General features: G+C 40.0%; 1 protein-coding gene across 6 annotated transcripts in view; it reads right to left on the bottom strand.

Moving 5' to 3' along the window:
• Window positions 1-2: 2 nt before the first annotated feature.
• Window positions 3-14,629, bottom strand: part of BCAR3 (BCAR3 adaptor protein, NSP family member) — a 79,724-nt gene continuing 65,097 nt past the window's right edge. For all 6 annotated transcript variants that reach the window (XM_057373731.1, XM_057373754.1, XM_057373764.1 and 3 more), the window contains 9 exons: window positions 12,040-12,168; window positions 10,497-10,939; window positions 9,797-9,897; window positions 7,375-8,009; window positions 4,633-4,748; window positions 3,673-3,844; window positions 3,347-3,470; window positions 2,285-2,497; window positions 3-1,498 (listed from right to left, as the gene is read on the bottom strand). In XM_057373731.1, coding sequence (XP_057229714.1) covers window positions 1,311-1,498; window positions 2,285-2,497; window positions 3,347-3,470; window positions 3,673-3,844; window positions 4,633-4,748; window positions 7,375-8,009; window positions 9,797-9,897; window positions 10,497-10,939; window positions 12,040-12,168 — 2,121 coding nt within the window. In that variant the 3' untranslated portion in view covers window positions 3-1,310. The remainder of the gene's footprint in view (window positions 1,499-2,284; window positions 2,498-3,346; window positions 3,471-3,672; window positions 3,845-4,632; window positions 4,749-7,374; window positions 8,010-9,796; window positions 9,898-10,496; window positions 10,940-12,039; window positions 12,169-14,629) is intronic.

Below are 14,629 nucleotides of genomic sequence, written 5' to 3'. Positions count from 1 at the left end.
CTTACTTATTCTAAAATTCTGAACATGAGTTGTCTTAAAGAATCAGACATTTTCCAGTAATTTTTTAATCCTTTTTGTGCACATGTTGATTTCTTAAATGTTAAATGCTTTGTTTAAAAATAGTGTTCTCTGTTGAGAATATTTTCATGGAATAAAAAAATCTTTTCATGGTCTAAGTCATTAGCTTCTCCATTTGTCTTCTGTTAAGCCTGACAGGGTAATGTTCAGTTTGAGGTCTGTAAACTCTTGTTCTGGTGCTACTTGTGATTGTAGATGGGAGGAACAGATTCTGGTGTTGGTTYTGTTGTTGTCCTACTCCAGTACTTTCAATGCTCTAACATCTCATTCCAGAAATAGGCTTACTGACAACAAGCACATGCAGCTCTGATTGTAGTTCTTAAATATTTGTACAGCTTCTGAGGATAACCCTTAGACACCGTCTGTGTGACAAAGTGGGATTTGCTGCTTAAACTCTCTTTGTATAATAAACATTGTGCATGCTGATTTYCTATAAAAAGTGGTAACATAGTAACACCTTATGCTTTGCCTTCATCCAAGGAAGAAGAAAAAGTTCTTACCAAAGTGATTCACCTTAGTAAATGAAGCAAGTTTAATACATACATACACCCACTTTTACTCATGTCTGAAAGCATTTTAATTATCTGGATTGTTTGTTCTCACCTTTTCATCATTCATTCCTGGCAGCGTGGCTGTTGTGCAGGCTCCAGCAAAAGCTGAAGTACTACAGATGCTGTCTTAAAAAAAAGGGGAAGTTGTCCCAACACATACACAAATTAATTTTCTAGTTTTATAGGCACAGTGATGTTTGAGCCCTCTGGTTACAGATAATAGATTATTTCACCAACTTGCAGTATTTCTGTGATCTGTAAATATGCAAATTATTTCGCATAAAGACACACTTCACAATGCTATCTACAGTGTTTTATATTCATTAAAGGAATATTATACAACAAATTTTCTGCCATGTCAGATACGTAATCTATCATTTTATTTACACTATTTGCTTCATCTTGGTATTAAGATACCAATGCCCTTGCTCCTCRTCATCATTAAAACACTGCAACTCTGAGGAAATAAAAGCATAATCTAACTGTTTAAAGGGGTCAGCAAATGACTTGGTGACACTGTAAATAAATAATTTGTTTAGAAATCAGTAGTTTTAAAACAAGTGTGCATTGTGCAGTTAAAAGTTCTAAACATCTTGTGAAATGCAAGAAATGCATTATCAAATTGCCAGAAGAATGCTAAGGTTATTTCAAGTGTATTACTTAAATAGTGCTCCCAGAGTCTTATATACTTAATTGTTCCACCAGCTTCACTGGAGGAGGTTCCAGTTTTCGGGAAAGTGCAGTTAAGATCCGGCTGAACTTCTCGTATCTTTCACTTTGATTAACTTGGGCTCCTTTGCTGCCCCAGAGCAATCTCATTTGAAATTCTGTCTTGAAGATTTCACTCAGCTCTTCATCTGGCTGAAAACCTAGTAAGCAAAAAGAAYCCCACAGTATCCATCAGGCATTTTTTTTTTATTCTGTAGAAATGGCTTTTAAACCGCCTTCTCCCCCTATAAGCTCTAGTGTGCTGATTCCCTGGTTCCTTTTGCACAATGATTTTAACAAGCCAGTAAAATAGTGAAAGTCCTTGCCAGCTTTGGCACGCTAGTAGCACACAGATGATTGTAAGGGACCAGGCTGTTTTCTGCTCAATTCTAATAGTCTAGAATTGTCATTATAGCCAAACCTTAAACACAATTACTGATGTATAWGTGCTGCCTGCAGAAATTACTAAATTTCTCTCCATTCCCTTTTCCACTGCAAGTTTAAAAAATAAGGTCACACTGTTAACATGTGGCTGCTTTCTGGCTGTAGGTGGTCAGGATCTCAGTGCTGCGACTTGCACTGTTGTAAAGAATCTAAGGGTGGTGTTATAGCTGTAATATTCAGAGTAGGAGTTTTAGATTGTACAGAAGACAAAGAAGTTTCCTCAGTCTTGCTGTACTTCTGTTCAGTTGCCAGAAGGGTCAGCGTATTGAGTCATGAGAACTTAAGAGTATGTTTAGCAAAAATGCTTGCTGGAGAGCTGTAGTGATGAGTAATCTACTGTCTGCTTTTAMACAACATTAATATCCTCAGACTGAGTTTCCTGCAGGACATTCACTACTATCTCAGCTCCCACCAAAGAGAACATTCTTCTCTCTGACTTTTTAGGGGCATTTGGGCAGGGACACRACCCCCAGCTGGTGCTGCAGGGCAGCAGCTTCTCCTACCTTCCAGGAGCCGCTCTGCCGTGAGGCCAAACGTCTGTGCGTTCTGGGCGATGAGGCGAGCTGTGCCCAAGTGCCTGAGCATTATCTCACCACTTTGGTCAGTGCTTTCCCACAGCTCCATGCCTTCGAAAGCAACAGCCTGGCGCTCCATCAGGGTAATCAGAGGCATCAGCAGTGGCACTGTTAYGATGTTCTGTGGAGCACTGATAGTTTCTGGAATACAGTAACAGTCGTATCACACTATATTCATACTRTATTATCATTTCATATCAGACATTATAAAACTTGTTAATTGAAGGAGGTAGCTGCAGTGTTCTTTTTTGGAAACTACTATTTGTCTCCCATATTTCAAATTAACACATTACCTCAAAAACTGTCCTAACAGTTTCCAGTAATGGCTGGGGAAGAAGATCAAGACAAATCAGTGTTGGAAAGCTGCAGGGGGAGGTTCTGCTAAATTACCAGACAGTKGCACAGATATTTTAAACACTTTTTTTTTTAACACAGGTTTAAAATATTTTCAAAATTAGTCATTCCAATAAACAGCCATGAGGCTACCTGTTCTCTTGGAGAAATGAGAAAAATTATTTTCTCTGCCTTGCACCTCCTTATAAATTAGAGCTGCAAAGAATAGCACAGGGGCATACTTAATATGACCAGAATTACCTAACCCATTCTTTTTTATTTGAGGATTCATATTCTGATTCAAGTCACAAAGCAAATAAKCAAAATCTGCCAGAATGAACTGTCTTGTGAGGAAGGAGATTTGTTTCCTGTCTTTGAGGCAAKATGATGCAATGTGTCAGCTTCTGCTCCATACAGAGGAAGTATGGATGTGGGAAGAATGTTATACTCTGCAGCAGTACAGGCACACAAACACATACTGATGTTTGGCTGGCAGACTGTTTGCTTCTGTTTGTTATCATATGGCATTAGACAAGTCTGCATAGTCATTTTAACATGCAGTGCACAGCTATGGAAAGAGCAGCTGCCTCMTCTCCCCACACAGGAAATCAGGGCGAGTTAAAATACTAAATAGAAACCAATGTCATTCATACTCACTAGTCCACTCATCTTGTCCTTCATGCAAAGCTTTGCAAGATGGTTTCAGCTGTTTTTCATACATAATGGCAGTCTGGGTATAGCAATGTCTTAGAGCAGTCCAGGTTTGTTCTAATCTACTGACCTGTTAATGCAAAATMGAGAATATCCATTATTGACTCCACAGCAATCTGCAGACAAAGTACACTGCTAGACATTGAGATGTAGAGCAGTCATGAGGACYCTCCTTCTGATGATCTCTCTAGTCATGAAGAAATTGCTCAAATTAAATTAAATAAGCCATCAAACAACTCCACATTTTAGAACAGAAAGAAACAGATTTTTACCTGGGGCATTTCCAGTGCTTTCATAATGGCAGAAAATCCATATAAATCCCCTAGTGACTCCTTCAACTCTACAGCAACTTGGATGATCCTATTTAATGTTGCTGCTCTATCTTCCACACTTCCTGTGCAACCCAATATATCCACAGCTATTCCTATTGCCATGGTATTGTGCCTGTAAGTGAAACAATTCATGTGAGTGATTACAAATTATTAAATTTACATGTGTTCAAAGAAGATCAGTTCAAAGGTGTATTTCTATTTTGGTGTGCCCAGAAAACATAGTCTTACCAACATCTTTGCACCAAAACCAATAATGATATATGGAATTTACACACACAGGGTTTAAATTAATGTTTAAATAAATTCTAAGATACTACTAACTACAAAAATCTGCTCAAGCAATAACACTTTCAGGAAAATTGCCCTAATTCCCTTTGTCCTCYACATTCAAATCTTGTGACACTCAGCCCTAGATCTCAGCAATTAAATTACTGAAATATGAAGCATAAAATGTAGATTAAAACACCCTAAGTGTTCTCTCTTAATTTGTGCAGGGCTTTTTCAGAAAGCTTYGCTGATAATTTTTTACTTTATCAGATTCTTTAGCCCTTGCCACAGGACACAYGTACACTTACATGTTCAGATAGATTATAGGTCCCCGGAAATTTTGTTTACTTGTGCTTGTAAAGGAGAGCTGATGGCATTCAGCTGTCCCAAGGACCCTGCTTTCAACACTATTTCCCTTTCCCTGTACTTCATGTGAGAGTTGTCCTATACTCATATCCTTAAGGAATCTTTTCCTATGCAAAAAGAATTTAAATGCCATGTCACTAAACAATCTGTACACTTGAATTCAGGAAACATGCAGGAGATCTTTCTTGGAGGAAGTGAGAAGGACAATGCAGCCATGCTCCGAGTTTCTGGCCCTCTGCCCTRGAAATGAGGAACAGGAACATTTACCTCTCAATGAGGTCAAGGCGCAGCTGATGTCCGTAAGGCAGGGTGATCAGTTCAAGACCAGAGTTCCCTCCCATATTCCTCCTCATCTCTTCAGAAACTTCTACTATCCTTGCCACCTGTCAAGTGCAAAAATCTCTGCATGAATTTTGAAACTAACGTTCTTCAAAAAAAAAATCCCTAGCCACATAAAAGTCCTCCAGGTTAGTGCAGGGCATACAGAGCATAGTGCACAGCATCAACAGTAGAATACAGACATCAGAGAAAAACCTTTCACTTATGCTTTCCCAGTGCCTTATACAAAAAAGCCAAGGAAATTTTTTTTTTACCTAACACAGTCATCAAAAAAAAGGTGTGACCAAAATGCTTTATAAAACTCCCATCCACTGCTTCCAGAAAGACATGACTATGCAAGTTCCAGGAAATGTAGTGCTCTCTAAGCCTGATCCTTGTCAGAGAGGTACTGCTCTCTGCCTTAAGGACATACGCACATGCTTTGCCTTTTTCTTTTCTTAAAAAAACTACTGCTCAGAACATTTTTGGTTACACCACAGGGTCCTCATAAAGATGAATTAGAAAAAGGACTGAGGAGGACACAATGTTGAGTGCCTAACAAAGCCAGTATGTGAAAGTTGACACCCTCACCAATTTGTCTTTGCTTTTCAAACATATTGTATTACAACTGGTTATCTCAGTGACAAGTACAATTGTTAATAATAAGCAAAACCACATTAATATGATGGTGTAAGATTATCTGCTGGTTCAAGGCCTATATGTTGACACATTTACAAACCAATCTGCCTGCAATTTTCTGATACACCCATCAGCAGGCTTCTTTGGTTATGAAATGATTAAAGCAATCTGGGCTGCACAAGCCTCRGCAGTACAAAACAGCATTGCAGAAAAACCTGTTTGACTTCTAGTGACACAAGAGTGATATGAAGCCCCTGGAGACACTGACTGCTATTCCATCACAGGCCTKCAAGCTGCAAATATCCACCCCATCACTTACCATATGGGTGATTCTTTATTAGAAATGTCATTATTTAAAAGGCAAAGTGAACTACTGATGCCACACAGAAGACATGAACTCTAGCCTGGGATCTCAGTACAAAGCATTCATTCTGGCCCAATTCATGTGCCAATCTCATTGCATCATGGAGTTCTTATCAGTGCAGTCTATGCAACAAGTTGCCAGTGAATGACAGGCACTGGCTCAGCACTAGGAGGTGAACATCAAACAGACTTCTCTACCTGTCCCAGCTAGTTACTGTTCCTGCTCCAAAATCCAGAAATCTCTTTCTGCAAAGCCCTCCAATGACTCTTATTTAATTACATTGCAAAGTTTRCATGATTTAAAATAAGGAGTCTAATAAAGAGCTAATTGAATATAATGTGTATATATACATAGAAACGTAATACTTCTTTAAGGCATGCATATCCTATGCCTTCAAGCAACATACTCTTTAACAATATATTAAAAGATAATTTAGTTAGTTGGTTGAAGGAAAGAAGGAAAAAGTGAATTTTGGAACTAAAATGTTAGACAATGCAGTTCATACTCTTGGAATGAGAGTAAAGAAGCCTCAATCTAACACTTCTGAACAGAGTGAGCAGTTGTGGAGCTGAGTTTTTCTGAGTCTGCATGAAGCCTCATTTAGCAGCAGCCAACAGTGCTACTGAGYAGAGCAAAAGCTGTATTTGCTGTTGGCAGGCCCCCAGCAGCTGGCAAGGGTCACACAGCTGCTCCAGGGAGCTGCCCCCTCATCAGACCTACGGTGCCCATCAGTGCAGCAGCACCAGCAGTGCTACAGATGTGCTGCTGCTGGAGCATCACCATTCCCACTCCTCTTCCCGKCCGCAATGAAGTTGCCCAGTAAGTAGCCGTGTGTTTTGCTTCTCAAACTATTCTTAAAAAAACTAAAACCACCAAAGCCCAACAAAGCTTGGGGGTTAGATATCCACCATACCATTTGGCKCTTGTAGCTGCTCTGCAACAAGTCCAGGACTCAGTCATCCCAGCAAAGTCATGCAAATTCAACTGCAGTTACTTTTCTTGCATTACACAAAGTCATCATCTCATTAGGAAATKATTCTCCTGTCTTTCTGATCCATTAGCTGATCTCCAAGCCCTGGCAGCTGACCAAAGTCTACAATGTGGAAAATAGTTCCTTGTGTTTTTTACATCTTTCTAAGCAATTTCACTAACATAGTTCTCTCACAGGAGAGAAAAGCACAAGTCCTGATAGCTATTTTCCCACACCACCTATCCAGCTGTAAGACAGGAACTTAAAGATTAGAAGAGCAGCTGGTTTTCAAAGTTTAAATATATTTAGTTCCATTTTGTATGTTATGGCCATGTGGCAATCAGGTCTGTCTGCTCTTTGCCCTAATGAGCTATTTCCTGCCATAGACAGTTCTTCCTACAGTGCTTTAAGCACAGAGAGCTCTTCCTCCAATACAGGAGAAAGGCTGAATCCCAGGWATGCAGCAACTGATAGGAGATTTGAAACACATTTAGGACTTTGCGAATTCGAGTCGTGAGTCAAGCATGATGAGAGACTTTTAGTCCAGAGAGTTTGTAAACATTCTTATTCTTCAAATGGAAAACAAACACCCTAAAAATTCCTGCAAGCAACACAAACATTACATTAGGTGCAAATCTACCCATTATTCTTTTCAAATCAGTTATTCAAAAAGTCTAAACTGGCACAATATATAAAAAAATACATAATTTTTTTTTACCTTGCAGTCCATTCTAAGGATATGCTGTGCAATAATCTTTGGGTTATTGTTGGTGAAAAGCTCCTTAACTCTTTTTAACATTGTTGTTTCCAAAGGCTTGTTTTCTGGAGGAAGTAGTTTGGATTCAAAATCATTTGGTTTAAAACTAGACACCATCTCATAAACAGGTGCAGAAAAGATGCTGTCCTCTTCAGCCATCTGAGCTGAAGCTTTTAAAGGATCTGCAGAGTTCATTGTAGGATCATCATCAAGGATCAAATAGCTTGTTTCGGAGTTCCTGAATGTTGTCCTCTCCTTTCGTGCCAGATGTTCCACATAGCTGTTTTTCTGACATAAGTGTTGTTTTGTTGCTGTAGCATGTCTGGAGGGGTTTAGTTCACAATAGTGTTCTTCAGAATTGTGGGAAGTCAAAGGAGAATCTGGGGACTTCATGACGGGTGCCTTGCTGGGTTTAGGTGGAGGCTTTGGACAGAGCTGACTGTCTGATCCTCTAAGAGCTTCCCCCAGCTGTGACTCTGAGGTGACTTTCTGAACAACCGTGGGGCTCAGAGATGGTTCACTACCTGTTCTAAATGCAGGTGAGCCTGGACAGGAGTTTGTATCTGCTTCAGGTAATCGAGATGGATGTCTTGAACCTGCAGCGGAAAGCAGTGTTTTAGAAGGTCAAAATACACACAATTCCTGATGCCTGTCGCAGGGTTCACCTTCTAATGCTATTTCCTAAGGATAATATTGTCAGATAATTTCAATTATTTGATGGCAAAATGGTATATTTTGAGGAATGACCTAGCCAGCAAATTCCATTGACTCTCTGATCCTCCCAAAATCCCAAATACATGGAACAGCTGCACCATAGTATTATTCTGTGGTTAGCATTATTCTAATGCTGACAATAATTCCAGTCCCTGCTGCATACATAGGCTATACTGTCAGAGCTGGATAGCCTCCATGGCTTGGAATAGGAGGTTTCTTTGTAACCTGATCTAGGCTATAAAAACAGCAACTTCCAGCCACACCACATAAAGGATGAGTCATTTCTAAGAACAAGCTTGAGATGAAAGCAAAACTTCCCAAAGTCAAGCCTGAACCTGAAATAAGGTATGGAAGGAATGAATTACAGGAATGCTGATTTTTTTTGTGAAACAGAGCTAGTTTGAGGAGCTGGAGAAACACCTCCATACACTTCTGTGTATTTATGCCTCATGCTGTACCTGGTGCATATGCAAACCTTGGCATCCAATATGGGACTGAATCCTGTGTCAGATGCTCCCAATGTGCAATTCTCAGTGCATTTGCTGGTGGCCAGCAAAGTGGCCAGTTGCATATTGTGGGTGTCACTGCTTGGATCCAGATATAAAACAGGAACTCCAAATCACAGCCTATCACCACCCTTAAGCAGTATGATAACAGAACCTGCTCAAAGGATCCTGTGACAAAATGCACAGCAGAACTCTTCAGGCTGTTATAGTACCAAAATAAAAGTATCTGCAGCCATAGATTGGAATAATCCATTCATCTACGGATGGACAGAAAGTTGCTTTATAAATGTCTGCCCATCCCACTGTTAAACATGGGAGCACACTATCAAAATACAGTCTCACTATACAAATACTTAATATTCTCTTTGTCATGAGAACTCTTTCTACAACAGTCATGAAGAATTTTAACAGCACCATATCCAAAGAGCAACTTTGGAAGTGAAACACTCACCACACGGGAAGAGATGCATTATTGCAAGCTTCCATACACAAGTGTGTTAGTATGGAAATAGCTGTTTAGACCTTTGAAGAATCTGAGAAATAAAATCCCCAATCAACAATCGATCCAAGTGTTGCCACATCCTGGATCCCTTGTGTAAGATAATAGTGGCKGTGGAACCAGAGAGCAGCAAAAGGAATGAAAAGCAAAATGGATGGAGTGTAGAGAGATTGAGGGAGACAGAAAAACAGAACTGAGTACAAAAGCCATGGTAGTGTTTTTCTCCTAATGAAGAACATTACCTCACCTGCACAGTTCACCCAGAGAAAAGGTGGTTACCACAATTTCCATGAAACACCACTTCTACTTGACAGACTTTTGTCAGCAAGAAATGAGTGAAACAAGTCAGTTCTTGTCAAGCAAGTGAGGAAAGGTAACACCATCTACAAAGTTATTAATACCAACCATAGCTGTCATTTTTTTKGTGTGAAAGCCTGCTGAGTTGTGTGCTAAGGTTCTCAACTAGCTGGTGCATTGTAAATAAAAATCCTGTTCCAGTGACTTGAAGAGCAAGCAATGTGCTAAGGCAGCTTACAGCAGCCATTAAATATAACTGTATTTACAGTACTCAGAACATTCAGCAGTCTCACTTTGGTCTGAAGAGTAACAGACCRCCTGGACACACACCAATTGCAAGTATGAAACTTCTGATTACAAAACATACCTATTAGCAGATAGCTCTCTGACTGGTGAGCCTTTAAAGGAAATCTTTTCTCCAGAACATGATCCAAACTAGCTGGCTGGCTACCACTTTTTTCTTTGTTTCTAGGGTAAATAAAATGCAAACAAAAACATATCAATATATGCAACACTTAACATACATATCTGAGTGCCAGAATATATCATAATCAGTACAAAGATTATTAGCTTTTCACTTGGGCAGCTCATGATAATAAAATGTACTTCATTCATTCATAAACTAGTTGTTATGGCAGTGAAATGGGCTACAACGTGAATCACCCTGCAGCATTTACGAAWGTATTTTTTTGAACACTGGGACTTTCTAATGAAACATTTGACTTGAACACTGAAATTAGRATCCATTATCCCACACTGTGCATTATTATTCAGGAGTCAACTATGGAAAACCAGACTTCTCTGGAGAAGAAGCAAGCAGCAGCAAGATGTTATTTTAATCCTTTGTCTTACACRGTCAAGATTTGAAGAACCAATTGCAGTGCTGCTGTGCTTCCAGAGTCTACATTTGCTCTCCTACTTCATGGATTTGTGATCCTTTGCTAAAAATCAGCAAACCCTCATGCCTAGTCTTCCATCTCAAATCAGAGTGAAAACTCACATCACCTTCATTAGGAGCTGATACAGTTACTTCATTGCCTTCCATAAGGACAGTAAAATTAAGGTACCTCAAAAGATTTCCTCTGAGTATGCTCTGCTCCGGGGATTGCATGCTGGACATACCAAGACTCAGCCTTTTTGCCATTTCTGTTTTTCCTTCAGGAGCGCTCGGCTCTTTTTTGTGGACTGGAGTTACACCATATTTTTCTTCTAGACACCTGAGAGGMACAGTCCTGTTGATAGGCTGAAAAATAATTGCACCACTCTGCTTTGATATTGGCGTGCGATTCCCAACGTAGTATCGAACTAAGCCAGGGACAGTGTCAAAACTTTCCAGTTCAAACTGATACTGAACACGACAGTAGGCTTCATTGAGTCTTAGAACTGATTTGTTGATTTTAAAATGCTGAGAGGTATTTTTCCACTGACACGTGAGAACAAAGTTCCCAGGACTGGAGAGAGAATCCCTAATCAGAAAATCTCCGTCTCGCTGAACCAGGCTTTCTGCCACCTTGGAGGAAAAAGAATTATACAAAAAATTACTTTCAGAATCAGAAAACAATACATTACAACAAAATATTCTTAAACACAGAAATTAATTTAGCTACTCTGGGAGGACAGACAAAGTCACAAATACAAAGCAAAGCATGAAGTGTGGTAGAAGAATGATGTCTCCAATGCTAAATTAAAAGCTCATCCCACAACAAGGATGTRGAAGGGCTTCTTGGAAGGAGCCAGCAGCCAGAGACTGACCCACTTTTGCATGTGTATTTCTTCTAGTTTTCTWATAGAAAATAAGGCATGAAGAGAAAGCAGTGGCCCACGATTTCAAGTTCAAAGCCTCTGAATACAGAGTCACACTGAAGTTTAGAAGCCATTAATACAAGATCCTGGATTCTGCCCTTTCATTGCTACATGACAGAAGCTTTCATTTTTTATTCTCTGTGAACACTGCATGTGAATACKACTGACTAGGAAGAGTCAGAAACATCTTGTTTTTCTGTTTTGAGTGAGTCCTTTGATGTGGCAAAAACGGCGCTRAGAGGCAAATGCGGAGTGTGCAGCRGCTGAGCCGGCCCTGCCCCGGGGCTGAGGGAGGCCCGCAGGGGGAGCTCCAGCGGCACTGCAAGCTCCGATCCAACCTCGGCCTTAACATGTTTGTAATTGCGTTTGTAAGGATCCAAATTTCAGTTATTGCATAGATTTTTTTTCTTTTTTTGTTCCTTTTTTTCCTCTCCCACAAGTTCCAAGCACAAGACAGTAAATAAATAACATTTCAACTTCCGTTAAGAATRCTGAACAAAATTAATGTCAGTGTTCTCTAAACAGTATGTAGGCATAGTACATTTATATTCTCACATAAAGCTTAAATTCCATTTCCATATTTATTCAGTGCACGACAATCCTGAGCAATATCTATGTTCCACCAGGGTCAGCCCTGAATCTTTCCTCAGCCTCCTTTTATGCCAAGCTGGGATGAATACCATTGCTTTCACACAAATAGGCATTAGGTTCCTACTAAATTAATTCAGGTATCAGAGACGTGTACAGCACTTCAGTGAAATTTTGCCTGGCTATAAAAACTCATTTGGCAATGCAAAGASCACGTACCTGCCGAGGAATACGTCCGTGGTACCAGGCATGGCTACGCAAGTCTTCACTACTCAGCTGCAGTTCTTCCTCTAACTCCTTCTTCAGTTTTTCCGGGCTGTTGTCCATAACCTGCCTCTCCCTAGAAAACTGCAATAAAAGATTAAAAGCTTCAACTGTGCCAAGTTTAGTGATTAACATTTTACCTGGGTTACAACTTCYATCATATGACCTGCACTGGAATGCAGGTGCTGCTTTCAGCAGGCTGGCTTGGCTTTGCTCTCTAGATTGTATTTACAAACCCCAGYGTTCTGTGAGATAACATGTGATTGTTCTACACCGCACAGAACAGAGCAAAGTGTTCTGTCTGTACACCAAACTAATAATGACACACCTATAAAATCACTTCTCTTACTTCCTTTTTCTAATAACAATTCAAATATACAAAAAAATGGAGTTGGACCCAAATGCCCTGCTCCAATATTCTTCCTCCTGTTTAAACTTCCGTTTTAAATTTAGATTCCGGCCCAGCAGCCCCCTTTGAGCCCATCCAATTAAGAACATTCCAAATGCATCAAGACAGGCTAACCTGGACACACTTGTTCAATATTAATGTCGCACTAAATTTGCCAAAGTAAAATTTCAGTCTTACAGGGCTTATTTCTAATGGTAAAATTTGCACATTCAAGACATTCCCTTCCTAAAAGCTCGTTGGGGGCTTGTTGCCCCTTAGCACAAAACACATTAATTTTGCTTGAAGAYATCTCCATCACCACTATACAACTACTGTAAGATTTTCTGGAAAATTTCTATCTTCATCTCTTCTTGGAGCACAGTTTTCATGCTGGCCAACTCTGGCTCACTGGTCCTTGTGGATGCAGTGTTTCTAATAGTGAGGTGCAGTATCTTCYCTAGAGAGTGCCCATGGACCCTTTCATAAGCACTCAGTGGAGGGAAGTACTTTGGACTTCCTTTCATTCTCCAAGGGCTGGGACTCCAGCCCATCTTTGTTKTGCTGAAAAGTTTCAAAAGCCTGAGAACATGTTCTACTCTGATCAAAGAATCAGAGTAGACTTTCTCTTCAGAGAAAGACCATTAAAAATAAGAGAGGGAGAAAGGAGAGAGGGGGCCTCCAGCTGAAGCACAGACTAAAATGCACCATTTTGCTCCAGTGTATTATGGCTTCTTTTCTAAGGTCTGGATATGAGCCAAAGCTCACAGGTTCCTTTAACTGATGCATCGATGCAAATAAGGAACAAGTGCATTATTTAAAAAAGAACTAGGAAAGCCTGCCCACCAATTCCTGTTCATTCCATGAACATCGCTCTCTGTAGCTTTTTCTTCTTCACACTGAATACTCACAKCACCTAACCGTGGGAGCAGGTGGCACACATTTAACACTTCTTTCAACCATCCTCCCTGCAATTTCAGACAGACTGAATTACAACAGATTACCAGASAGCAGATTTTTGGTGGAATAATGCCAGAGCAGGCATCCTGCTGCCAAAACAATTTAAACATGCTGGGAGCCCAGAGAAATGCTGAGATAAATTCTTCTCTGCTTTTCTCAGAGAAAACTAGGGCTTTCTCTTAGACAAATCCYAGTAGCTAAAACAGAAAGGCAGAAGATAAAAACAACCTGGTAAAGAATCATTTTTCACCTGTGTCTCCCTTCTGTGAACCAGAACAGTATGTTACTTATCCACACAAATCTGGTTCAAAACGGAGAAGCATTTTTATGAAGGAGTAAATGCTTTGTGCTTGTGTACATTAGGGTTTCCATCAACTCCATCCGAACTTTACGAGAAATTTGTGCAGGATGAAAACATGCCACAAAAAAAAGACCTTCATTGAAAGAATTAATTCAGAAACCCATGTACAACATGAAGAGGTGAAGTTACYGGATGTAGAAAGAGTCACAGAAGAGGTCTGGTGAATACTGAAGTCCAAAAGTATATATTAAGTGTCAAAATGTAGTCACGTTAAAGCAAAAAATCCCTCCTCCACTCCAAACCCTTGTGACCTATCAGACCAGCACAGGTGAAGGACCTCTGGCACACACCTACCACTCGTATTTCCCATTTTCCAACTCAAATGGCTGGGAACCCATTTAAAGCTGWCTGGCAATGATTCTAAAATTAACAGCTTTTTCACTGCCACATCTTAGTGAATGATAGCAAGTATTACAGCATCTACATTAGCTAAAGGTAGAGCTAAGAGCGCACAAATTGAGCTGAGGCTTTTCAAGAGCACCTTTCCCCCTGACTGCACAAGGAAGTGGATGGAGAACTTCTAAAATACCCACTCCAGGGTTAACAAAGGCAACCAGCTACAATGCTGTAACAAGCTCTTAAAGTCATAGCCGTGTGTTTTGCTGATCTTCTGAGAGGAACTACTACTTTAATGTGAATCGTATTTAAGGTTTCAGAAGATGCTTTTGATTGAATAGAGATTTTAAAGAACCTGAAGCTACTACAGAAATTGTTACCCTCATACAAAATAATTTCACTGTATCCCAGCAGTAAGCAGAGCTATTGTAAACAGAACAGCAGACAAGGCAATAACTGATTTTGCTTAGGAGAGATATACTTTTAGCCAGCAAGAGGAACTA

Source organism: Malurus melanocephalus, unplaced genomic scaffold (assembly GCF_030028575.1).
Source record: "Malurus melanocephalus ecotype Western Australia unplaced genomic scaffold, MMel_1.1 scaffold_8, whole genome shotgun sequence".
NCBI classification, from domain to species: Eukaryota; Metazoa; Chordata; class Aves; order Passeriformes; family Maluridae; genus Malurus; species Malurus melanocephalus.
Note: the sequence above shows the minus strand (reverse complement) of the source record. Positions and strands in the feature narration are given on the sequence as shown.